Here is a 26,334-nt window from a genome sequence, read left to right on the forward strand (position 1 = left end):
TTCACCTTAAAGGACGACAAAGACGAAGAGGCAGAGTGCAACATATGCCACAATAAAGTCAAGCGTGGTGGTAAAGCTATAAGAAGTTTTAATACAACCAACCTAATCAGGCATTTAGCGACATACACATGCATTGAAAACTAGGTGCGTTATTAAACAGCCGCCATCTTAAAGCAGGAGACTTCCCTTGTAGGCTGTTGTAGTGAACCTTCCAAGCGAACCTAATTAACTTTTTATCTAAAATACTCCTTGTTCTGCCCTTCATTTCGCGATTTACCACGTGCATTTTTCGTTCCTGCTGTTATTTTGACAGCCGTCCGACAGGAAAGAAGTAGCGCGGCGGCCATGTTTGTAGTCGTTTCGTCAGTCCGCCGTTTGACGAGAGCTGGGCAACATTGTTTACTGTGCTCACGCTATCCTAAACTTGTCGTGTTGTTTGCGCCTTCGAAGGCATCGTCTGTAAGTACAACATTTTTTATATACAGTATTTAGCGATTTATGTGCCATATTTGAAGCGTTTTGACCACTTTGTAAACTTTGGCACCTGGTGCATGCTTCATTTGCATATTAGAATATTGAGAGGCATCGTATGGGAATTGGCTTCGTATATATTTGACATATATAGCATATGGATAGTCAAACCTGTCAATCATTTTCGTTCTGTACATTCTATTTCTTTTAGTTTCACCTGGGTTCATTTTTGGATGTGACAGTGCAGCTAAATAAAAGCATCTGAAGCTTGGATGCTACTTCCTGACTCCCGCGTTCATTTTTGAATGGAGTTTGGCTTGCTGCGAACTTGTGTCCGCTTATACACACAAGGGGAGCAGTATACTCCTAAATCGGCAAAATCTTGACTTGAATCTATCTTCAAAACAGTTTTAAAACTTTCACATGTCAATAGTAGACAGAAGGGAAATTATGGAATAACGGGAACAATTTTAACAACTTAAACAGTTGATTCGCAAAATTAAATTAATTGAATGTAGTTCAAAGCTGCTGACACAGAATGGGGACTGGAGTATTTTATTTACTGTTTTAAAATGTAAACTTGATACTGAAATAGTCGTTTATTTAAACCTGAAAGGCTTTTTATACAATTTTTGTAACTAATGCATGAAACATTAAAAGCATCTAATAGCTTGGGGGGTTTGTGGGATTTTCCACTGACAGTTTACAATATTATTTGCACGTTTTACTGACTGACTATGCCATTTCTGTTTGTCATTTATAATGTTTTGTGTTTGTCACTGAATAAACAGGTCAGTTTCTTGTTACCAACCATTGTGTGTTATTAAAACTCACCTAATTCAGCTGGCTAGTTATCAAGAGTACTAAAACCCTTTTAAACATGAGTCTGACAACTAAGTAAGGAGGCTAAATAACTTTAAACTTTAATACATGCTCAGATAGGCCGGTATCGGTATCGGCCAGTATCGGATCGGATCGGAAGTGCAAAACAATATCGGTATCGGATCGGAAGTGCAAAAACCTGGATCGGGACATCCCTATAAATAACAATTAAATTCATGTTCTGTGCTAAATATTTTTTCAGTTACTGTTCCAGTTGTTTCATTAATTGCTAGTTATGGGATTTGTTAACACTTTATTTGACAGTGGCGCCATAAGACTGTCATTAGACAATCATAATTATGACATGATACTGTCATGAGCATTAATGAATGCTTATAACAGATGTCATTTAGTGTTATCCTGCAAATTATTTCACTTTTGAATGTATGTAAAAGATTCGGGCTGACCATTTATGGAGCTAGTTCCATAATTTGCCAGATGACACTTAATCACATCCTTCATAAACATTCAGTCATGCCCATGATCGTGTTATGTCATAATTATGACGGTTTTATGACAAGTCTTATGACGCCACTATCAAACAAAGTGTTACCAAATACCATAACTAGCAATTATAGAAACAACTGGAACAGTAACTGAATAATTAGCACACAACATGAATTTTGATTGTTATTTACATCTGTTGCGCTGCAATGCATGCTAGGAGGGATGTGTTACCTATTAGCCCAAATAAATCAACAAATAAGCCGCACTGGACTGTAAGCCGCAGGATTTAAAATGAAGGAAAAAAGTCAGAAAATTACGGTAGTTAGTTCGAATAATCGAGTAATCGGGATACGGAATATAAAAAAATAAAATACCTGAGCTGAGACAGTATGAAAAAAATAAATGAGGATCTAAGCACTACAAAAGAACAATTGACCATCTTCTTTAGAAATAGTCCACTAGCTTAAATGCTATAAAATGCTACTTTTTTTTTTTTTTTTTTTAAACAAAGCTCTTAACAAATGGTTCAAACAAATTTTCCCCAAAAAATAGCTAAATATACCTATAAACTAAATTACGACTGCATTAAAAAACATTAGCTCCCCAAAAAATTTAATGTATGTTTGTCTTAACAGGGAGCACCTGTATTCAGCCATGTTCAATGAGTTATGTTATTTTCAATGTTGCCACTAGAGGGCAGTGTATCCACCCAAATCAATAAAACTAAATGCAAATACTTTCAAACCATTACAATGCCACTTTAATTAAACGAATACTCGAACCAGCAAAATTCAATTCGAATCATTTTTCTAAATGAATTACTCAGAGTTAATCAATTAATCGTTGCAGCACTAGTTGAATTAGTTTGAATTACCAAATTTGTGAGCTATACTTTAATTGCTAAAAAAAAATCAGGTGAAATTAGTAAATGTGGCATTTTAAATTCTAAACTATGGAATGTGGCACTCCAAGTACTGTTACAAAATAATCACTAATCAAATTAAAATGATATCACACATTAAAAAACAAAAACCAAACATCCTGAGCAGATTGGCAGCTAATGTATCTGGCAGAGTATTAAAAACTAAACATGAAACCTGGAATCTATTTTCACATTAAGTGCAGTCGCCATACTCCAATCCCCAATAAGTGTGCACACCTGACTCCGGAGTCTTCTGCATTGCGAATGGCAGAGAGTTGCTCTGTGAAGAGTGGGTCAACCTTGCTGTGGATAGAAACCAGTTGGCCCAGAGCTTCAGCGGCCCTCAACCTGACTGCACGGCTTGAGTCTTGTAGGGCCTTCAAGAATGTTGTCTGCAGCTGTGGCAGGAAGGGCTTCAGCGCGATCCCCACCTGCAAGATGGAACACCAAATACAACAGTGAAGCTCTGCAACTCATCTCTGTGAAACAGGGATTTCAAGAGAATCTTTAAACAGACCTTTGCTAACAGAAGGGTAAGCGTCTCCAACAGAGCTGTCTTTACTGTCCAAGCAAAGCGGTCCCCCAAGATACGAATAAGGGGCCCAGTGATGTTGACCACAGAGATCCGAAGCGCCTCAGGAGATGTCAATTTAATTACCCCTCCTAACGCTTTGGCGGCTTCTTCCTTTTGCTCAGGGCTACCAGTTAGGACACCTTCTCTCAGGACAGGAAGAATGCAAGTAAGACCCTGTAGTCAAAAAGAATGATTTATAGTGTGTGTGCTAGTTACACGCTTGAAAACAAAGCATACAGTGGGCAAATTATTAATCAAGCATTTAGTCAACCACCAATTGTGCAAGTTCTCCTACTTGAAATGATTAGAGAGGCCTGTAATTGTCAACATTGGTAACAGAATGTGGACAAAAAAAAAAAGAAAATCACATCGTTTGATTTTTAGAGAATTTATTTCCAAGTTAGAGTGGAAAATAAGTATTTGGTCACCTACAAACAAGCAAGATTTCTGGCTGTCAAAGAGGTCCAACTTCTTCTAACGAGGTCTAACAAGGCTCCACTCGTTACCTGTATTAATGGCACCTGTTTTAACTCATTATCGGTATAAAAGACACCTGTCCACAAACTCAGTCAGTCACACTCCAAACTCCACTATGGCCAAGACCAAAGAACTGTCGAAGGACACCAGAGACAAAATTGTAGACCTGCACCAGGCTAGGAAGACTGAATCTGCAATAGGTAAAACGCTTGGTGTAAAGAAATCAACTGTGGGAGCAATTATTAGAAAATGGAAGACATACAAGACCAATGATAATCTCCCTTGATCTGGGGCTCCATGCAAGAGCTCACCCTGTGGCGTCAAAATGATAAGAACGGGGAGCAAAAATCCCACAACCACACGCCGGGACCTAGTGAATGTCCTACAGAGAGCTGGGACCACAGTAACAAAGGCTACTATCGGTAACACAATTCGCCGCCAGGGATTCAAATCCTGCACTGCCAGACGTATCCCCCTGCTAAAGAAAGTACACGTCCAGGCCCATCTGGGGTTCGCGAGAGAGCATTTGGATGATCCAGAAGAGGACTGGGAGAATGTATTATTGTCAGATGAAACCAAAATAGAACATTTTGGTAGAAACACAGGTTCTCGTGTTTGGAGGAGAAAGAATACTGAATTGCATCCGAAGAACACCATACCCACTGTGAAGCATGGGGGTGGAAACATCATGCTTTGGGCCTGTTTTTCTGCAAAGGGACCAGGACGACTGATCTGTGTAAAGGAAAGAATGAATGCGGCCATGTTTCGAGAGATTTTGAGTGGAAATCTCCTTCCATCAGCAAGGGCATTGAAGATTCAGCATGACAATAATCCCAAACACACAGCCAGGGCAACAAAGGAGTGGCTTCGTATAAAGCATTTCAAGGTCTTGGAGTGGCCTAGACAGTCTCCAGATTTCAACCCCATAGAAAATCTGTGGAGGGAGTTGGAAGCCCAACCACAGCCCCAAAACATCACTGCTCTAGAGGAGATCTGCATGGAGTAATGGGCCAAAATACCAGCAACAGTGTGTGAAAAGCTTGTGAAGAGTTACAGAAAATGTTTGGCCTCCGTTATTGCCAACAAAGGGTACATAACAAAGTATTGAGATGAACTTTTGGTACTGCCCAAATACGTATGTTCCACCATGATTTGCCAATAAATTCTTTAAAAATCAAACAATGTGATTTTCTGCTCTTTTTTTTCCCACATACTGTCTCTCATGGTTGAGGTTTACCCATGTTGACAATTACAGGCCTCTCTAATATTTTCAAGTGGGAGAACTTACAGAATTAGTGGTTGACTAAATACTTATTTGCCCGACTGTGTATTTACTGCACAATACCATTTGACCGACAGTGTAGTAGTAGTACACAAATTATTGTTTGGATAGTAGACTCACCAATTGTTTTTGTGATTAGTTGACTAATTGGCAATAAAAAGCAGGTCATTTGTTATACTATGCTCATTGTTGTTCAGCGCAGAAGTATACATCTCATATTGATTCGTTATAGAGACAAATCATTTCTTTGAGGACTACAGAACTCAATGTTTTAATACATTTTTTAAATGAATTTTAAAAAAAAGAAGGAAGTATTTTCTTTCATCTTTTTGTGTTAGAAAATTTTGAAAAGTAAACAGAACAAAAATTGTTTTTCTAATTTAAAAAAAATTCTTTGGTTCATAAAAAACAATTGAACTTTTTTCTTTTTTTTAATTCAAAGTGCAAATAATAGAGAAAAAAAATATTAAAAGCCTAAAAAAAAAATTAGTATTGCGATACTTTTTAGGGCAACATTATCTGTAAACGATTAATCAACTATCAAAATAGTCATAAGTTCATTTGACAGTCGATTCATTGTGGTAGCCCGACTGTCTATATATCATTTGCAATACCAAGAGAAAACAAGTCTTACCTTTTTCGGCAGACAGAAACCAGGTAAGTATTGACCCTTTGCATCTGCAACTGCTGATCTAATGTCTCGATGAAGGTCATCAATCAATGCCAGCTGGCTGCTTGCGTCAAGTTTCTTTGAACAAACCAACAAACCCAGTGAGCTCACATATGGTCCCAGAAGCAGAATATATTGGAATCATTCAATTACATGAACCCACCTTAGTGATTGAATTGATTGTGTCCCAACTCTGAGATAGAATCTCTGGATTAGTGTCACTGAGGAGGCGGATGAGGCCTGACAGCAAGTTGCGCGTATGGGCACTATAGTCCAGGCGTGTGCGGGCAAAGTAGGCATTGAGGATGGTAACGGCGGCCTGCCTGAGGCCAGAGTCGGAGCTTCGAGTTGCCTCTAACAGATCATCTATGATGATGCGCTGGCCCACTTCATCGTCCACGGAGAGGATTACTGTTTGACAACTGCATAATTCCTAATGCCAAGGGAATAACATCTATTAGCAATGTAAAAAAACAGAAACAAAACACTACCAGTTGAATCTGTAAAAATAATTAGAGTAGAATTATGGCAATAAAACATTCATAAGTTCACATATTTTGTAAATTTAAATATTTTTTAGGTTGTATAAATGTTAAATATAGTGAAACTGACTTCTCCCATCGTGACTATATTTTACATCAAATATCTTTGGATAAACATGCCCCATTTAGCCTCTCCAAAATACACACTATGTGTTCTCATAGTGTGAACTGCACGGCAGTTTTAATGGCTGCCAAAAATGTTTTGGTCAAATGCATAACGGTCAAATGTCAGTCAAAGCTTTTTATCACGAATGTTTTCTTTGCCATGTGTCCTATTCATTTTTTAGCAAATAAATAAACAGCCAGTGACACAAAATGAACGGGAAGTAGCCCTGCACAATATATCATTTGAACATCGCCATCGCAATGCGCGCATGCCAAATAGTCACATCGCAGGACGTGCAATTTTTGTTTGTTTTTTTAACATATAAACTTTTGTTTTACTTCATAAAACAACAAGTGCGCAGATCCTGGATCCTTTTTATATACAGCAAGCCAGGATTAAACAGCATGATATAAATCAGGGATGTCCCCGATCCAATCGCGTGATCGGAAATTGGGCCGATCGCGCCATTTTTCAGAGGATCGGAACGTGGTGTAAAGAATCGTGTTTTTAAATTAAAAACCAACCAGTGCAACCAATACAAAAAGTAAGTGTGGAACCATGGCAATATATTACACTGCTGGCCAAAAGTATTGGCACCCATGCAAATATCCAGGTGCTAAGCACCACCCTCTGGCAGTCAGGAGGAATGAAATAGAATGCTCAATTTCTCCCAGAAAATGATTGCAACTACAAATGCTTTGGTAGTAATATCTTCATTTATTTTAACTTGCAATGAAAAAACACAAAAGAAAATGTAAAAAAACAAAAAAATCATCAATCCCAAAATTGGCCGGACAAAAGTATTGGCACCCTTTGAAAAATCTTGTGATGCTTCTCTAATTTGTGTAATTAACAGCACCTGTTACTTACCTGTGGCACATAACAGGCGGTGGCAATAACTAAATCACACTTGCAGCCAGCTAAAATTGATTAAAGTTGACTCAACCTCTGTCCTGTGTCCTGGTGTGTACCACATTGAGCATGGAGAAAAGAAAGACCAAAGAATTGTCTGACGACTTGAGAAGCAAAATTGTGTGGAAGCATGGGCAATCTCATGGCTACAAGTCCATCTCCAAAGACCTGAATATTCCTCTGTCTACTGTGCGCAGTGTCATCAATAAGTGTAAAGCCCATGGCACTATGGCTAACCTCCCTAAATGTGGACGGAAAAGAAAAATTGACGAGTGATTTCAACAAAAGATTGTGCGGATGGTGGATAAAGAACCTCGACTAACATACAAACAAGTTCAAGCTGTCGAGGCTACAACAATGTCAATCCGTACTATCCGTCGGCGTCTCAATGAAAAGGGACTCTATGGTAGGATACCCAGGAAGGCCCCACTTTTGACCCAGAGACATAAAAAAGCCAGAGAAAGTCAAAAACGTTATGGAAGAATGTTCTCTGTTCAGATGAAACAGAAGTAGAGCTTTTTTGGAAAAGGCATCAACATCGAGTTTGCATGGGGAAAAAATATGAGGCCTTCAAAGAAAGTAACACGACCCCACAGTCAAACATGACGAAGGTTCCCTGATGTTTTGGGGTTGCTTTGCTTCCTCTGGCACTGTGGAGAGATTTGAAAATGGCAGTTTGGAGAAGGCACCCTTCAAATTTCAGAGGCCTGGAGCAGTTGGCTAAAGAAGAATGGTCTAAAATTCAAGCAGAGCATTGTAAGAAACTCATTGATGGATACCGGAAGTGGTTGTTCGCAGTTATTTTGTCTAAAAGTTGTGCTAACAAGTATTAGGCTGAGGGTAGGGGTGGGCGATATGGCCTTAAACATGTATCACGATAAATGGAGCAGATTTATCTCGATAACGATAAATGACGATAAAGTCGTCCAAGCGGACTGTTATATAATTTGAAAATCTGAATCAATGCATGAAATACAGATTAACAGTTTCTTGTTGATTTAGTTACCAGCATTCAATTTGATATATTTAACAAATGTACATGCAGTCTGGACATTAGGTTTATACAAATGAATTGTAAACAATAAGAATTCAAGTATGAGCATTTATAACAGAGTGTATGGCTTGAACAATGTACATTGTCAAAATCGATATGCCTGTGCAAACATGTCATTGTAACACAAATGACTTGCAGCTCGAACAGTACACTTCAAAAAGACAATTTATTGTTAATGGCTGCTGTGACATAATTATTCAATACAAGTGTTTACTTTATGGTTTCAGGGCCCCCCCCCCAGTGCATTTTTTAATAAATGCACACATACATGAACCCCCAAACAGACAGACAGACAGACAGACACACATTAAAGCTATATTGATCTTCTGCAAATGAAACACTTAAGATTTTATGATAGCAATAATGACACAGAATTAAACACATACAGAAAAATAGCTGGGGCCATTTGTGCTTTATGCTGAATGCTTTACCATCACAAAAGCTATCAGAGAAATCACACACAGTCAGATACAAAATAACGTGACATAGCAATTGCTAGAGGCAGTCCATGCCCAATCCACTCATTAAATTCAGCCGTTTCGACAAGGTTTGAGCCGCTATCCGGTTCCATCACGTTCATTTGTTGCGTTAGCCGCTAGCGGCCGCTAGCGTTAGCGGCTAGCGTTAGCCTGTGGCCTGGCTACCGGTAGAAAGCACTGAAAGCACCATCTCCGGAAATTGTGAGAACAAGGGAGGACAGCTGGTGAAAGCCCGTCTGGATGCCACCAAGAGTCTATTAAATGTCGGGTGAAAGTTTGGCGAACCTCCCTTAAGCCACACTCCATCACGTTTTGCTTGTAGCATTAGCTGCTAGCGTTAGCTTACCGGGCTTCTGTTTGATTGGCTTCCTGATGATCACGTGACTCCCTACGTAAGTACATTCACTGCTTTCTTAAAGGGGAATGAGCATAGACGAACAACACAGAGTCAAAGCGGGATGAAAAGACTATTTTCTTGTTTTATTAATTTACCGAATTTACCGACATGGTCAAAATTACGTCGGTCATCGTGAAGAATTTCGGTGACGGTAAATTTTCGGTTTACCGCCCAGCTCTAGCTGAGGGTTCCAATACTTTTGTTCAGCCCATTTTTGGAGTTTTGTGTAAAATGATAATGATTAAAAAAAAATTCATTATGTTTTGGGTTTTTTCATTGCAAGCAAAATAAATGAAGATACTAGGCCTGCAAGCAGGACTGAACGGGCCCTCGCAATCTAGCGCAACTCGGACGTCACGCAACTCGGACTGTGTGCAGGTCAGGGTGGTGGCAGATCCTCCTCTCTAATCATCTCATTAGAACCTAACATGCTCGAAAGTCGCCTATTTACATTCCCACACCCAAGAGATAAAAACCCCTATTGGAGAGAGTACTACAAAAAAGGAGCCACTACTGAGCTGTGCAGCCAAGCCCTTATTCAAAACCAAAATTAATCTTCTAACTGGGCCAATTCGACCAAGTGTGCCAACTATTGTGGCTCTATAAGCTCCCTGAGTCTCTGAAAAAAAATATTTCCTTTAAATGGCGAACAAAGGGTCGTCACGGCAACAGACAGAGACACGTGGACATGGGCCGTAAAAAAGTATTTTAATAGGTCTTGAAACTACAATGACCAACATGAAAAGAACTGGACATGTTTTGGAAAAACGAGTGACTTTCTATCGCCACTAGTTGGCGCTGTAGGGTTGATGCAAATGACCCCTACAAGGCCCTTCAGGGTATGACTCTCAACAAGCACGGGAAGTTTGGCGCAGATATCTTGTATATCTGCCGAGTTATGACTGTTTAAAGTTTTTGGAGAGAAAAATTGTTGACAGTCATTTTCACTTTCCTGTTTGGACCCCTCCGCTTCAACGAAACTTCAATATTTTTCATCAGGCACCTGAAGACAGGTCTTAAGGTTTCCCTTATGCAGGTTTGAGGTAGATTGATTTTTTCCCTTTAGAGGAGGAGTGTGTCCCGTAAAAAAGGGCATTTCCTGTTCCCACTAGGAGGCGCCAGGCACAAATGGTAAATTTTCAATCCAGTCCTGCTCAGGCTGGTATACCTCACACACATGCCAGATTTAAAATAGATTGAACGTTGTATGAGGGAGTTATCAGTCATTTTCCGAATTCGGTGTTTTGGCGAAAAAATGGAAGAATTTGGCGCCCCGCCCAGGTCAGGCCCATGAATGAAAACACACCATTTTTATAACTTAAGATTTCATATGCCTCATGAACAGTCTCACCAATTTTGAGAATGATCAAACTAATTCCCTAGGTGCCAAGGTGTAAAATGTGCACACTGTAAATCGATAAAAAGTTCACATTCAATCCAAAATACCCGATTTCCTGTAGGATTTGGAATGTGTGTGCAAGAGACTTTTTGGAGCAGTTTTGCACAAAGTTTTGACTCTCCAAATTTCATCACTCTATGTTAGAAAAACCTAAATGGAGAGACCTTTTTGAAAATTTCAAGGGGGCGCCACTGAGCCATTTTGTTAAATTTTTTCGTAACGTTGCAAGATTATCGAACGTTATCCAAAGCCGCATGTATGTGCAAATTTTGGTGAGTTTTTATGCATGTTCAAGCCTCCAAATGTAAACTCCTACTGTGAACCGATAAAAATTTCACATTCGATCAAAAATACCCGATTTCCTGTTGGATTTGGAATACGGGTGCAAGAGACTTTTTGGAGCAGTTTTGCACAAGGTATCGACTCCCCAAATTTCATCACTCTCTGTTAAAAAAACCTAATAGGAAACGCCTTTTTGAAAAATTCAAGGGGGCGCCACTGAGGCATTTTGCTACATTTTTTTCGTAACATTGCAAGATTATCGAACGTTATCTAAAGCCGCATGTATGTGCAAATTTTTACGAGTTTTTGTGAATATTCAAGCCTCCAAATGTAAACTCCTACTGTGAACCCATGAAAATTTCACATTCGATCCAAAATACCCGATTTCCTGTTGGATTTGGAATATGGGTGCAAGAGACTTTTTGGAGCAGTTTTGCATAAGGTATCTACTCCCCAAATTTCCTTGCTCTATGTTGAAAAAACCCAATAGGAAAGGCCTTTTTTAAAACTTCTTTCTGTCGCCACTAGTTGGCACTGTAGAGTTGATGCAAATGACCCCTACAAGAACCTTCAGGGTATGACTCTCAACAAACACGGGAAGTTTGGCGCAGATATGTTGTATATCTGCCGAGTTATGACTGTTCAAAGTTTTTTGCGTGACAAATTGTTGAAGTTCATTTTCACTTTCCTGTTTGGACCCCTCCGCCTCAACGAAACCTCAATATTTTTCATCAGGCATCTGAACACAGGTCTTAAGGCTCCCCTGATGCAGGTTTGAGGTCAACAGATTTTTTTCCCTTGAAGGAGGAACCTGTCTCGTAAAAAAAGGCATTTCCTGTTCTCACTAGGGGGCGCTAGACCTAATGGGTAATATTTCAATGCACTCGTGTTAAGGGTGGGATACCGCATATACATGGCAGATATGAAAAAGATTGAAAGTTGTGTCAAGGAATTATTAGCCATTTACTGAATTCGGTGTTTTGCCGAAAAAATGGCCGACTTTGGCACCACGCCCAGGTCAGACCCGTGAATGAAAACACACCATTTTAGAAACTTAAGATCTCATATGTCTCCTGAACAGTCTCACCAATTTTGAAGATGATCCAACTAACTCCCTCGGCGAAAAGGTCTCAAATGTGCACCCTGTAAATCGATAAAAATTTCATATTTGATCCAAAATAACCGATTTCCTGTTGGGTTTGGAATATGCGTGTAAATGCTTTTTTGGAGCGGTTTTGGACAAGGTATAGACCCCCCAAATTTCATTGCTCTACGCTGACAGACCCTAATGTTATAGGCCAATTTTAAAATTTCAAGGGGGCGCCACTGAGCCATTTTGTTATATTTTTTTGCAACGTTGCAAAATTATCGAAATTTACAATTTTCCGGACGTATGTGCAAATTTTGGTGACTTTTCGTGCATGTTCAGGCCTCCAAATTGGCCGTTTTCATTTGCCCTGAAAAATAAAAATAAAAAATAAAAAAATAATAATAATCCTTTGCAAAACAATAGGGCCTTCGCACGCTTAGTGCTCGGGCCCTAATTACTACCAAAGCATTTGTAATTGCAAATTATTTTCTGGGAGAAATTGAGCATTAGCCGACAGAATTGCACGGGTGTCAATACTTTTGGCCATCAGTGTATATCGCAATGTTAATTTTTTGTAATATCATTCAGGTCTATCCCAAATAGAGCTCTTCAAGTTATCAGGTGAAAACTCTTCCAGTTTTAATATCGCAATATTTCCCAAACCTCCCAAAAATCGTTAGGTTTTTCCCAATATCGTTTAGGCCTAACAGGAAGTGACAAAAAATTGCCCCAAAATCAACAGTAAGTGACCCAATACGAGCAAGACAATCAACAAAATAAGACAGCCTGAGATGCTAGTGGTACACTTAAACCAAGCAAGTCTTAAACACAATACTTTTACGATATGATTTTCAGATTGCTAAATGGCATGTTTTCATATGTCTCACAAAGATAACTGAAGAAGTATTACCTGTGGTTCATCTTCTGTTCCTAGTTTTTCTTTAAGTGAGGAAAGAAGAGCAGGTAGAATAACGCCGAGGTGGCGGGTCAGAGCATCACCGGCCACAGCAGAGAGGAAGGCCAACACACGAGTATTCACAGGAGGAGCTGTGAGCTAGGACCACAAGATTTGGTTTGGTGTGTCACAATTATTGTATTTTTCATTTGATTGTTACCATCATCAGTGGTTACCTTTGGCACCAAATAGGGGAGCACCGATCGACTTTTGACTGCCATCACTTGCTTCAGTCCATCTAAAGCAAAATCAGCTGTGTCCTCGTCATCCTGGGAAAATATTTAGCACAGAATGGTATCAACTCCAACCAAGTTTACTCTTAATGTTGAGTGGATTATTGACATGTTAGAGACTCACAAGCTGTTTCAGCAGTGTAGGTAGAATGTCATCAAGCGCTTGGTGACCAATGGTTACATGAAGCTGCTCAAATGTTTTGGCTGCAGCCTCTCTGACTTCTTCCAGAGGGTCACAAAGAGCTTTCCTCACCGTTGGGACCAGAGACTCGGAGAAGACAAGCACCTATAGAACAATATAAATGAGTCAAATAGGTTTAGTAGTCATGATTTTGAGAGAAAAAGATTGTACATGTCAGTTAGGAAGTAATGGTGGGCAGTTGTGACTAACCGCATCTTTGCTGGTTGACTTCATGATCTCACTGAGGCCGATGCACACGCCCTGTCTTTCATCACTCTTGTCAGAACGTAGACCCTGCTCTAGGATGGGAATAATTTCTGGAAGAATCTTCTCACCCAGCTTTCTCACTAGGTCACCCAGTGTACGGGCAGCGATCTGAAAAAGCACAGATGGAGTAGAAACAATAACAAAAAGCCCTAATCAAGTGCAAAGGTAAGAAAAATGCCAAAATAAAAAAAAATATGTACCGTTCTCTTATCAGGGCAGGTAGAGGCCAAGAAGCCGAGTAGGAGGCTGAAGAGGGTTGGGAGGATTTCTCGAAGGGTTCGTGGCGTGTTGGACACCACTATCTTCCATACATGAAGAGATGCCTGGCGAACTACCAGCTGGGTGTCAGAGCGTCCCATATAAAGGCCAGAAAGTACACGATTGCGGCGCTCAGCCCCGAGAGCTGATATGATAGCCTGAAAAGTGAAACAATTAAGATAAGTTCAATGTGAACATGAATCTATGACCAAAAACAATGAACCGTTTTAATTGAATGTTCTTACTTTATTTGAAGCAGCAGTACCAAAATTGTCATCCTCCGATGCAGTCTCTGTGGTCATCTTTCCTGTCACTCCAGAGATATGGAACAGCAGATCTCCAAGCAGCTGAACAGAACTGAATCTGTAAAGCAGCACCACAAATATGTTAAACAAATATTGACGCTACCTCAACCTAACACAAGTTAAAGAGTATGTCTTGCTTACCTGATTCTCCAGAGGTCATCAAACAGCCCCTGCTCTAGTTCAGGAAGTAGGAGTGCAATTGCAGTCTCTGCATACATGCTTATGATGCGTTGACCAGCTCGTAGTGCCGTGTCTCTTACATACTCATTTTCATCAGCTAATGCCTGGAGAATCGGACCACAGATGTTAGGATAATTTATCAAATAAGAATGCTAAATGCAAATCTACATTCATTATTCAATAGTTTTAAAACAGAATGAAACGTATCCGTATTAGCATATAGTGAAGTTAAGGCACAAAGGTTTTACATATGTTAATGCAAAATTAACAGATGATTAATTCAAGGTGCACCGATGGGATTGAGGCCAATTTAATAAATCTTTAGGGATCGGTGATCTGTAGATCACTAAGAATATAACCCATCTTTTCTGCCTATCGCATCTAAGATCAGTTAACCATGGTAGACTGTTAGCGTTTGATCGGTCATGGTCATTAATGTGAGGATATAAGGGTACTTGTAAGGTATTTACGTGTTTATGATTCTAACATCTGTTGCTCTTTTGCTGTTAATTTGGGATGGAGTGGAATTTGTATTGACATTCCATATAGTCATTTTGTGGTAATTGTTTTTCAAGCACTGGATGACCTCATTACAGTCTTGTCTTAATGCAGTGCTTCTCAATTATTTTCTGTTACGCCCCCCCTAGGAAGACGTAAATGTTTCGCGCCCTCCCAAACTCTGCCGTCACTGTAAATAGTATCATTTGTCTATAATATTACTATTATAAGTACACCTCTGCCTCACATTGTATCCTTTTTTTTCTATTAGGGAAAATAATAAATCAACTTATAAAGTATAACTTTATTAACATTGTTTTGTTTGTAACAGAAAAGACAACGCGCATCAATTTGCCTGAATTAAAAAAAAAAAAAAAAAGAAAAAAGTCATATCCAAACTGTAAAAATACACTCAAGGTACATTTTTGACCATTTGATACTGAAAAATAAAATCAGTAAATAATAACAAATTTAAACTGATTAGAAACATTAACTCATGAGGACAATATGCCAAAAAATTTGACCGAAAAAACAAAACTGAATAGAAGAAGAAGAAAAAAAAAAAGTGTAATTGGACAGAAGAACAGTTTTTATTTTCGCTGCTCCCAGTGTCACTTCCAGTTTGCAATGATGTGGGGTTATATTGCACCGAGCATGCTAACAGTGCTCACTGGTTTACTGATATAACACTGACAAAGCGGGACGATTGTTGGCAATATTCGGCACGTTTTCGCTGAAAAACAACCAAGCGGCTTATCAATGAGATTGGGGTCTAATGTCTTTAAGTGGCGTCTTACTTGATTTGGCTTCCGGCTGTCCGCTATAATCATTTTTAGACACAGTAAACAGTGGTCTTTCCTCGTCTACCACTGTATTAAATGTCAAAGCCAAAAGGCAAACGGCCCGAAAAAAGCGCATTCTCGGCGGCCGAGGGAGAACCGTAGGTGAGGGCGGTCGTGGTGACGATCCCAAGCCGAAAATGGCACTTCTCGGGCGGTCACGTGAGAACCGGAGAAGACAGTGGGTCGCTGCGTGAGTCCGGCCGGAAAACGGCTTTCGAAAACGGCGCACAGCTCTCCAGCTCTTCATGAGTCTCTTCCGTGTGCTCTTGCTTACTTCAAAAATACTGTGCGCACTTTGAAAATGAGAGCGCCACTGCCACCAACTGAGTGGATGTGCAAGTACACTTTATTCTAGTACGGCAAAAAAAAAAAAAAAAAAAAAAACATGTTCCCCGAGGTCACACGCGCCACCCCAGGCATCGCTCTGCGCCCCCTTGGGGGGGCGCGCCCCACTATTTGAGAAGTACTGCAATGTTTGAATTCAGTCAGGTAATACCTGTTGTTTCGTGGATGCTCACATTTGGCTTACATTTATATTGCTCCATCAAGATTGTAACAAGATATTATGAAAATAATAAAGACTTAGAGACCTGATATAATTTTGTAGTTTGTTGATCCAGAAAATGAATGTATTAATTTCCTCATACCTAGGGAATTTTTTGTAAAGCAAAATGCTGCTGCATTTTATTTTGAAGGAAGATATCATTTCTGAGTTTAGAAAGAAAGGTGTTTAACTTTTCATTTATTAGTTAGTGAACTACTGCATGTGCAACTGAGAAAATAGCTTTGTTTCCGTGATAAAATTTGCAATGAAATTGATATGAAAAAAATCGGGATCAGCAAAATTCGAACTCGACAAGGCAAGCTTGCCAAAAATTGGTTATCGGCCAGAAAATTGTGTGCACCCCTAATCAGGAAAATTGCATATTGCAGATGATTGGGTAATCATCATTGGTTTTAAATAACTCCCCGTGTTTATTTTTTAATGGTGTTATAATGATTTGCACAGCTCCATATTTCAGATTTCAATACTTCTTTTCACATTTTACTTGTTTGAGCACCATCTGCACGCATACAATTTCTTTAGGAACACTTGACTGAAACAAAATTAAGTCACGATTCATGATTTCATTTCAATCTTTGGGAAATATGACATAATAATCACACTACTGGCTGCATCTAATGACCAAAGATTCAAACCAGCAAAGTAAATACCTTCAGAATGCAAGGGATGATGGGCCCAACGTAGGGAGTAAATTTGTCTCCAAATGTGAGAGGCAGATAGATGAACATCATGATGTAACCATCTCTAACATGGGAGGCTATATCCACTTTACTCGCAGTTTGCACCACATCTGGCATCAGTTTGTCCAGCTTCTCAACGCCAAGCCCAGCCATCACCTCAGCCAGTCCTAAATACATTGAAATTGTAATGTCAGCAATCATTTTTCAATGAATAGCAGAAATGATGACAAATGTTAGTGACCTTGGGCAGCCCCGGAACGATCAACTGAGCTCTGCTCAGAGGCCAGTGTCTCCATGAGCCACGGCAGAAGGTCATCAAAGCAGGATTCACCCATTCCCTTCACCATTGCACCCAGGGCTTTGGCCGACACTGTCCGCACCTGAAGAGAAGGAGCTACATTATTAGCCTAAGATAGATAAACACACAAACTACTGCAGAAGTATTTGTATAGCACTGATCTCACCTCTGGCACAGGGTCCAACAAGGAAGTCTTAAGTCCAGGAATGACACTGGGCAGGTATGGTGACAGATCCTATAACGGAACATAGGATTAGTACACCATCAAAATGTTTTCACTGCTGTATTCTGACAACCATACCTTCTGGTCAGTAAGGGAGTACATATTGCCAATGATTTGAGCGGCCATCTTGCGAGTGTCAGTGGAACGATCCTGGAAAGCTCTCTGGACAATGGGCATGATAAGGGCAAGGGAAGGAGCATCGATGAAGTGCACAAATTTGGTGTCCAAAAGTGTTTGAAGACATGTTTGGGTCCTCCGGGAAGGATCAGTGAGAGCATCGAGCAGGATAGGCGTTATAGCTGGGAAAGGGATATTCACAGATATTAACCTTAGTTTTAGTGCTCATTTAACTCATTGGCTACCAATCACATTTGCATTTTGAAAACTAGTGCCGTCAATGGCATCGAAAGATGAGCATTTACAGCCAATCTTCCCAGTTTAAATGAATTGGACGTATATCATTGTGAATGACAGTTAATGAGTTAAGTACAAAGATTTTTTTTTTTTTACATTCAAATTATGTTTCTGTTTTCATGAATGTTCATTTCATTAATGGGTTTTTAATCGACTTTTTTATTAATTTATTGCATTTATTCAGAAAAATTAAAGCAATGATTTAAAATAAGATTATCTATTGTATATAAAATTATAATTAAGACCGCAAATGTTCACCAAATGTCAATACTGTAGCCTGCCTGACCTAAAACATGATGCCCATGTATGTGGACGCCAGGTCTTTATGAGATTAAGTTGTTGTTGTTTAAAGGGTAAAAAAATCAATACTATGACAAGAGTAAAATCAAATCCAAAATGATTCATAAAGTTATAGCTAGACACTCAATTTCAACATTCTTGGGTGTCATTTTAATATTTACAGGCAGGAAAATCAACCTAAAGAACTACATTACAAGTGAAATAAAAATGATCCATTAACTGACAACTAATCAATTATTACATTGGTAACTGTCTGATTTAACCTCTCAACAATTACATTTTTGTTTAATAACTAAGACATTTGCAAATCTGTTTTTTTTTTTTTTTTTTTGGCAAAACCAAGTAAAACTTCTGAAATGTTACACCAGACTAGACACTGAATCATAATCGCGTTACATTTTTTACTATAAAAAAATAGCTCAATAAATTCGCATGGACCTGAAGCAGCTTCAGAAGCATACTGTATAAATTAGAAAATTAGTAGCCCTTCGCATTAACAACCAACCAAAAACTAAATCCTCAAGTAAGTGAGCACTATTATTACTATTTCCCTGTCCCTACTATCATTACTATTTCTATATCCCTGAAGGGAATAGCATTCTTTCCCATATTTACTGTTTGTCTGTATTACTCTAACACACCCAATATAAAATAAATAGCATTTAAATCATAGTTTAAGAAAGGAAGTAGAATAGATTTGATATTATGAGTAGTTCGACTTGGAGTGATTGGAATTTGCAGCACCAAAACAATGGGCAGATAAGGCCATTACAGATACAGGATGCCTGCCGATGACGGAAGCCCAACGTGCGCGTCGTGCAGCTGACTGAGTGAGCTTGACGCTGACAGACCAAGACAAGCAGGTGATGGCCAAAACATCTACAAGCCATGTGGGCTTGGGTTGGACCACCAAATCCCGCCATCAGCTCTGCTGGGTGCCAACAATGGACAGTCCAGAACAGTGGCAGGACATCCTGTCTTGCCACAAGGAACGCCTGATAACAATGAGACTCCACGGCTGAGAGTTTGAAGACCCGTCTCACCCGAGCCGTCAAAAGACTGAATTCGTTAGCTAGCGCTGTCTTTTCTCAGGAACATTTTTGTGTACTTGTTGTTTGAGACCCTGGAGCCAGCTTTCCTCCTTGACTGGATCAATTTGCTGGTTTGCTTTGCTGTGTGATTGCTGTCGACTTGGAATAAATTGTCAACTTATGTTCTGAAGCCCTTTTTCAGCTTTTGAAATGGAGTCAGTACAAGAGGTTAGAAGTAAGGTGAACGCGCGGAGTTTGGCCTTTAGGCCGGGTTGTCAGGGCACTGCCAGCCCGGGTCGTTGGAACTGCGCTAGCACGGTTCCGGCGGTTTGGCTGGCGTGATTCCAGCAATCTGGCTAAAAGGTCCAATTCCAACATCCCTCTCATATGATAGTTTAATTGATGTTTATTTTAGACTTGCTTCATCAAGCAGTTTTTAAAAGAGTAAGAAATCTTACCAAGAATTTCAGGATTTCGGATGACTGAGCCAATTTGTCTGAGAGCCTGCTGACCAGCTTTCTGCACCTTCACATGGGAGTCTGTCAACACTTCAGTCAATTTGGGAACAATGCTTGGTAGGCAAGATGATAACTGCTTTGGTGCGCAGAAAGCCATGGCACCAAGCAATTCTACAGAGCCTAGAAAAGCAGAGTTAGAAAATTGTATGTGAAAATGTCTGCCTTCAACACACCTCGTGGCATGGTTTGGAGTTGTCTTGTGCAGACCTGCTTTAGTCCGCCAAGACTCCTCTTCCAGGGCAACCAGCAAAGAAGGAAGAACTAGTTTCACACCATGAGCACTCAAGTTTCTCATCACTGCTTTAGCACAGTCATCCGCTGCCTAGTGTAGTGGGACAAGGTATCATTTACATGATATTCCATGTATTGCAGAATTAATTTTGGGGAGAAAAGCACTTGAAGGAATTGATTTTCTATCTCACCTCTCTCACATATTGATTTCCATCTCCAAAGCAAAGTAGGAGATGTGGCAGCACATGGACAACATATGGCTCAAAAAGTTTGCCCAACATGTTGCACAGCATCTCAAAAGCAAAAAGTGCTCCTAGAAGAGACATCACTCATTAAAATTTTGAACAAGCTTGATTTTTTTTTTTTTTTTTACAAGGAGTAGATTGACACATCTTGGCAGTTTGTCTTGTTTAATTCCGTGGAAATCACCCACCTTCTCTTCGTCTGAAGTTTTTCTTATCCTGAATGGCGTCAGTCAAAGTTGCCATAATCTCCTGCTGCTTCAGAGCCAGAATACCAAGTCCTTTGACCAGGCCAGCCAACCCATAGGCAGCCCCCTTTCTCTCAGCATACTTGTCACTCTCTAGCAGCAGCTGCAGCAGATTCCGTACTATCCCTGCAGCATCTTCTTTGATAGCAGGCACTAGAGGAGGTAAACAGCTAGCCACTGATTCCTGAACCTACATGAGAAAATGCAACAAAAACATTTTTGTAAATTTATAGGTTACTAAGTGATTATAGAATTATTTCTTGTGATGCTACATATGACGATTACGTAAGATAATTGCTCCCTGTTACTTTTCTTTGGAGCAAAACTAAATCCAGGCAAAAAAATCATTTCTTTAGCAAAACATTGAGAGTTTTTTACCTGCTGAGATGGCGTAGAAAGGGCAGTGATAAGCTTGGCCACAATAGGTTTGACCTTGGGGTCATTTTTGTCCAAATGTTTGGCCAGGGAGCCCATTAGAATGACAACGCTCTGACGGACAGAGTCATAACTTGCGTCCTGGGGAGCATTTTTTAGGAACTCCTCAAACACAGGTAGCAGGGAGCTAACATTGTCCTGTAACAGATATCATGTACAGACACTCATGAAATGCCGAGTGTTTCAATAAAGACACATTTGATTTAAGAAAAAAAAGTTGGTTGAGCTTGAAATTCTCAAAAAACTCAATAAAACAAGTTAATCTTCTGAAGTAAATAGGACTTTAGTTTAAGTAGTTTGAACTCGTCCTTATATGTAAATTAGAGTTCAACTTAAATACGAAAGATTTTGCTCAAACTAGGGATCGAAGCCACGCTGTTACCGTGGAAGCATTGCGCGCAGACAACTGAGTTAAACTTCAAGGCTGACAGCTAGCATACCAGCGCTCTTTCAGTTTACTAGAAAGCGATACATGAGTGTGGCCAACATACACCAAGTTCTTTCAACTCAGTTACTCTCGTTCAGTGTTGTCAGTAATTGTAATCAGATTACGTTTTTTCCAGTAACGAGCAATCAAACGCGTTCATTTTTCCAAACCAGTAATCTGATTAAATTTAGTTTCCTTTATGTGTGTGCGTTACTATTTTGCCGCTGCCTCATAATGTAATGCATTTTGAATGGAAAATGTTAAAAAGGTTCCCACTTCGTCTTCGTTTCCATGGTAACCGCTAATTGTTACTTCCCGTTGTGGTCTCAAGTCACACGCGCAAAGTGTTTTGGGACTGAGTAAGGCGTGGGGATCGCGGGAGCACATTCAAGCCGAGTGCAGCCACCTATTAAAATGAGCGAGGGAATGTTGATCTGTGTGCGTCCGTGAATGAACGTTAGTACTTTTCCTTCATTCTGGAGGGTTCCAGCGATAAGTTGGAGCCGCTACTTGCGTGGCCATTTCGTAGCTTTGCCGTTGCAACGGCGTGTAGTCGGCGAGCATTGTTTACGTCATAGGTGTCAAACCAATTCCACAAAGGGCCAAGTGGGTGCTGGATGTTGTTCCAACCGATACAGCACAAATAGTTTAACCAATGAATTTTCTGTTGAAACAAGCAGCACCTGACAAAGTTTAACTGATTACACATGTAAGAGATCAGATTCGTCAAAAGGTGTCCTCTTCATTGGTTGGAAAGAAAACCTGCACCCACTTGGCCCTTTATGGAATCAGTTTGACACCAGTGGTTTACAATATTTGTGTTGCACATTTATGCCATGAGGTGACGTGTTCGTGTAGCATCTTTAGGATGTGTTGTAAGTCCGACTGAGTGTAAAGTGCTTAGTTGCCCTCACATTTTGTGTCCAAATTGACCCTGTGTGTGTACTGTGTACTTCCAGGTTGTGCGCGCGCAATAGCGCACGCCCCTACCTTTGTGGTTTTTTTGCACTGCGCCGTTCATTTGTGTGTTGTTGATTATTGTGCAGTCAATTTGCATCGTTTAACATTGGCACTGATATGCTGTTAGCCCTAACCTCTAAATCCCAACCCAAAGTTCAGATTTTTTTACATCAGGCTTAATCTTTGATTTAGCGGGAGTTTAATTAGTCATTGGAGTTGATTTGAACAAATTCCATGCAGTCTGTCAGTTATTTGTTAGTTTCAGGGCTTCGAAGTGGCTAAGCTAGCGCGAGTCAATGGTGGTTGAAATCAACTCCATCGACTAATCAAACCCCCGCTAACTCGAAGATTAAGCCTCATGTGAAAAATTCTGATCTTCCCTTTTAAATTCAGTTATTGGAAAGTTAATTACATGCAATGACATTTTTCTGTTGTCATTCTTATGTTGAGGCAGCAAAGGTAGAAAAATTGTTAAAAAGTAACTGATAACTTTTAAAGTAACTTACGGTCGTTACTTTAATAATAATAAAAAAGTAAACAGTAACTAGATTACTTTTTTGAGGCGTTATCTATAATCAGTAATTAAATTTTTTCAAGTAATCTGTGACATTACTGCTCACGTTCACAAGATTGACTTGATAAGTTAGAAGTACTCTGAATAACAAGTTACTTAAGAGAACTGAAGAATTCGATTTACCTCCACTTAAAATCTTTAGCAAGCATGACTAATAGTAATTTCTATTTTTTGCAGTTAATGTATGAGAAGATAGTGAAAAGAAATGCAAATCACACCTTTCCATGAGTGTTGAGGGCTGACAGAGCTGCCTCCAACATGCAACGCCGGACGTCAGCGTGACGGTCATTCAGAGCGTCGGGAACAAAGAAGAGGAAGAGAGGAGTCACCTGGGATTCGTCCAAATACTGGGACAGCTTGTTCAGAGTAAGGGCAATGCCACACCTGTAGCGGTAAATGGCAAAAAAATGAATAAATAAATAAAAATAAAAACTCAGCGCAAACTGTATGGACGTGAGTTGGTCTGCTCAATTTCTACACATTGGATCATTACGCTAATGAATTTAACTTTTTCTTTTCTCCTACCTTGCTTCCCATTGATCCGGTGGTGATTCAGAGATGACCCTGCCCAAGGTATCCAGCACAGGGGGTGGTCTCTTCAATAAAAGTTGAAGAATATTTATTGATTGAACAGCATTGACGGATAAACCTCTTCAACCAGGGGTGTCAAACTCATCCTTATCGCACGCCAAATTGTAGTTTTTATTTTCTTTGGAGGGCCATTATGTCTACCAACCAACAATCAATCGACAACTAACGGATTAACAAACGAATCAACAATTATATTGATAGTTGATCAATTTTTTGGGGGAGACATTGTTACCTTAAAAATTGCCCTTTGAGCATCTTAGTACTGCAGCGATTAATTGATTAACTCGAGTAATTCGATTAGAAAAAAAAAAAAAAAAATAGAAAGTTTGCTGCTTCGAGTAATCGTTTAATTAAAGCAGTGTTGTAATGGTTTGTTTTAAAAGTGTTACATTTAGTTTTATTTTTCACATTTAGTTTTATTGATGGCAGCCCTCTAGTGGCGGCAGTGAATATGACATAACTCATTTCACATGGGTAAATCCAGCTGCTACCTGTTAAGACCAACATAAGCTTTTGATTGAGGTCATGTTTTTTTAACACATTCGTAATTTAGTTTATTGGTGTATTTAGCCGTTTTTTGTGGGATTATGTGTTTGAACCATGTGTTAAGAGCATTATAAAAAAAAAGTTAGCATTTAAGCTAGCAGACTTTTGCTATATACAGTAAGTTAGCCAATTGTTCTTTTATTGTACTTAGAACCAGATATGTTTTTTTTTATACCGTTTACGGTCCAGCTCTTGTATTTTAATTTTCTCTGTTACTTATTCGATTACTGTTATTCGAACTAACTAGTTCATCGATTAATCGACTACTAAAATAATCAATAGCTGTAGCCCTAATGTTAACTCATTGACTGCCATTAAAAGAGATCGACAATCAAGAGAGAAGACATTAAAGACAAGGGTATGACTTGGGGAGGGGGTGTGTGATACAACTCACTGGGTGCATTTGACGGTGTCAATGGCAATAAATGAGTTAAGACGAAATATCTATTTTTCTTTTTAAATTTTAATCAAAAGGGAAAAACCATTGAATATTTTCTTTATCATTTGTTTTTGTTTTTTAATTACATAGGGGAAAAAAGCCAACATATTCATTGTTTTAATTTGTTTAAATTCTGTTTTCATTTAGTTAATAAATGAATAATATGGCTTTTGTAAATATTCTCCGATTTCTAGTCCTTAATCTTTCATTCAGGAAATTGTAAATTTTAGTGAGAAACATGAAGTCGACGCAAATGATGTACCGTTTGTGGGCCATGCTAATGATATGGCGGGCCGCATCTGGCCTCTGGGACTTAAGTTTGTCGGCATAATAATCGGTATAGTGGTGGCTCTTACATAAAGTTTTTGGTGGTAGAGTTCAGTTAGTTGTCCAAGGACCGGAGCAGATTGGTCTTTATACTGGGAGACAGCACTTGACAGTGCCTCAGCCGCAGCAGAACGAACAGCCTCTTCATGGTGAGTGATGTCTCCAATCAGCAAGGAGCAAATCTCTGGAACCAACTCCAGATCAAGAGACTGCCAGAGTCTAAGAAGACCAAAATTGGCTTACTTTTTGGTTCCACAAATTCCATATTCAAATACCTTATTGAACAATAGGCAACATTACTATATACAGGGGTGCACATAAGTGGTCCTCATGCGCGCATGCGTACCGGACGTAGACAAAGGCGCTGGCCCTCAACGACTTCCATACGCTTTTGCGTACCGATGGCTGACCACCGTATTTGCGGCGGACATGAGAAAATAACTTCTCAAAATGTCAAAGAGGCAGGCCACACTGAGTAATTACTTCCGTGTTCCCCCACCCCCGTCAAAAGACAGACAGACGACAGAGACGTCACCGGAGCTACCGAAAAAAAGGACTTTTGCTGAAAAGTAGGAGGTACCATGGCTAGAAGCAAATGATGCTCGCACGGAAATGCGGTACAAAATGTGCTGTGAGAATCCCAATGTCGCCGATAAGAGCAGCGCATTTTATGTAGGGTCAAAGAATTTCAGCCATCCAAACTTTGAAAAGCACGAAAAAAACAGAGCATGTGGCAATTAAGCAAACTATCGATGTCAAACAGGACCCCGCTCGCCCTATGGACAAGTGGCGGAATAAAGGTAATGAACAGCGACATGCACTGACAAACGTGTTTTTGCTCGCATTTTACAAAGCTAAACATGCACGTTCAATGAGGTCTTATGAGGAGGACATCCCACTTTTAAAAAGGCTTGGAGTTAATGTGGGAGCCGCATAATGCCCTTTATTTTGAATTGGTGCTTTTTATTTCTTTACATTTCACTTCAAAGTAATGGCAATTTTGTTGTGCCAGTTGATGTTAATCAGGCATTAATTGTTAATATAATTAATTTAAGTTAATTGGCTCTAAGTAAAGCTTGTCATAAATTTATCGCATCAGGCAGGTCGGCTCTCAAGCTCAATGAGGACCAAGTCACATCTCCAGATCCTCCTCTGAGAACCTGGGCAAAAAAATTATGTGCACCCCTGACTATATACTACATTCTCTGGTGAATACTTCTAAATCGCCAAAGAAGGTTTTTAGGGCGCTTTCACATTACACCAAGAGGACCAGGGTCCGGTTTGAGCGCTACCTCGCTACAACATTTGCAAATGACTAGTTGAAAACGTTCAGCATTCACACTGCACCAACTGAACTTTCGAAGAAGCATCACGTGGACGAAAGACGCATTCATTGAATGGACAAATAGAAGAGGAAAAACCTTCTCCTGTGTGGAGAGGGAGCGTGCAGCGTCACAGAGTGGTGTTGTCACACTGCACGTAACGTAGCATAAATTAAGTTGCCACTCAGCCAATGGCAGGGTTGCTTCCTCCCCACTCTATACCAAGCGAACTGTAAATGTATTGAATCGAATGAAAAA

The 26,334-nt window shown here is 39.7% G+C and overlaps 1 protein-coding gene across 1 annotated transcript in view; it reads right to left on the bottom strand.

Moving 5' to 3' along the window:
* gcn1 (GCN1 activator of EIF2AK4) overlaps nt 1–26,334 on the bottom strand; it is a 63,475-nt gene that overhangs the window by 8,974 nt on the left and 28,167 nt on the right. Inside the window, exons 29-51 of the mRNA XM_057831853.1 lie at nt 24,784–24,973; nt 23,377–23,447; nt 23,070–23,235; nt 20,834–21,028; nt 20,399–20,645; nt 20,157–20,278; nt 19,942–20,056; nt 19,675–19,854; nt 17,550–17,770; nt 17,415–17,483; nt 17,192–17,330; nt 16,921–17,117; nt 14,327–14,469; nt 14,126–14,243; nt 13,823–14,038; nt 13,566–13,730; nt 13,299–13,460; nt 13,118–13,210; nt 12,897–13,040; nt 5,889–6,158; nt 5,690–5,803; nt 3,240–3,470; nt 2,960–3,153 (exon numbers count right to left, since the gene is read on the bottom strand). Coding sequence (XP_057687836.1) covers nt 2,960–3,153; nt 3,240–3,470; nt 5,690–5,803; nt 5,889–6,158; nt 12,897–13,040; nt 13,118–13,210; nt 13,299–13,460; nt 13,566–13,730; nt 13,823–14,038; nt 14,126–14,243; nt 14,327–14,469; nt 16,921–17,117; nt 17,192–17,330; nt 17,415–17,483; nt 17,550–17,770; nt 19,675–19,854; nt 19,942–20,056; nt 20,157–20,278; nt 20,399–20,645; nt 20,834–21,028; nt 23,070–23,235; nt 23,377–23,447; nt 24,784–24,973 — 3,762 coding nt within the window. The remainder of the gene's footprint in view (nt 1–2,959; nt 3,154–3,239; nt 3,471–5,689; nt 5,804–5,888; nt 6,159–12,896; nt 13,041–13,117; nt 13,211–13,298; nt 13,461–13,565; nt 13,731–13,822; nt 14,039–14,125; nt 14,244–14,326; nt 14,470–16,920; nt 17,118–17,191; nt 17,331–17,414; nt 17,484–17,549; nt 17,771–19,674; nt 19,855–19,941; nt 20,057–20,156; nt 20,279–20,398; nt 20,646–20,833; nt 21,029–23,069; nt 23,236–23,376; nt 23,448–24,783; nt 24,974–26,334) is intronic.

This window comes from Corythoichthys intestinalis, chromosome 3, assembly GCF_030265065.1.
Source record: "Corythoichthys intestinalis isolate RoL2023-P3 chromosome 3, ASM3026506v1, whole genome shotgun sequence".
NCBI classification, from domain to species: Eukaryota; Metazoa; Chordata; class Actinopteri; order Syngnathiformes; family Syngnathidae; genus Corythoichthys; species Corythoichthys intestinalis.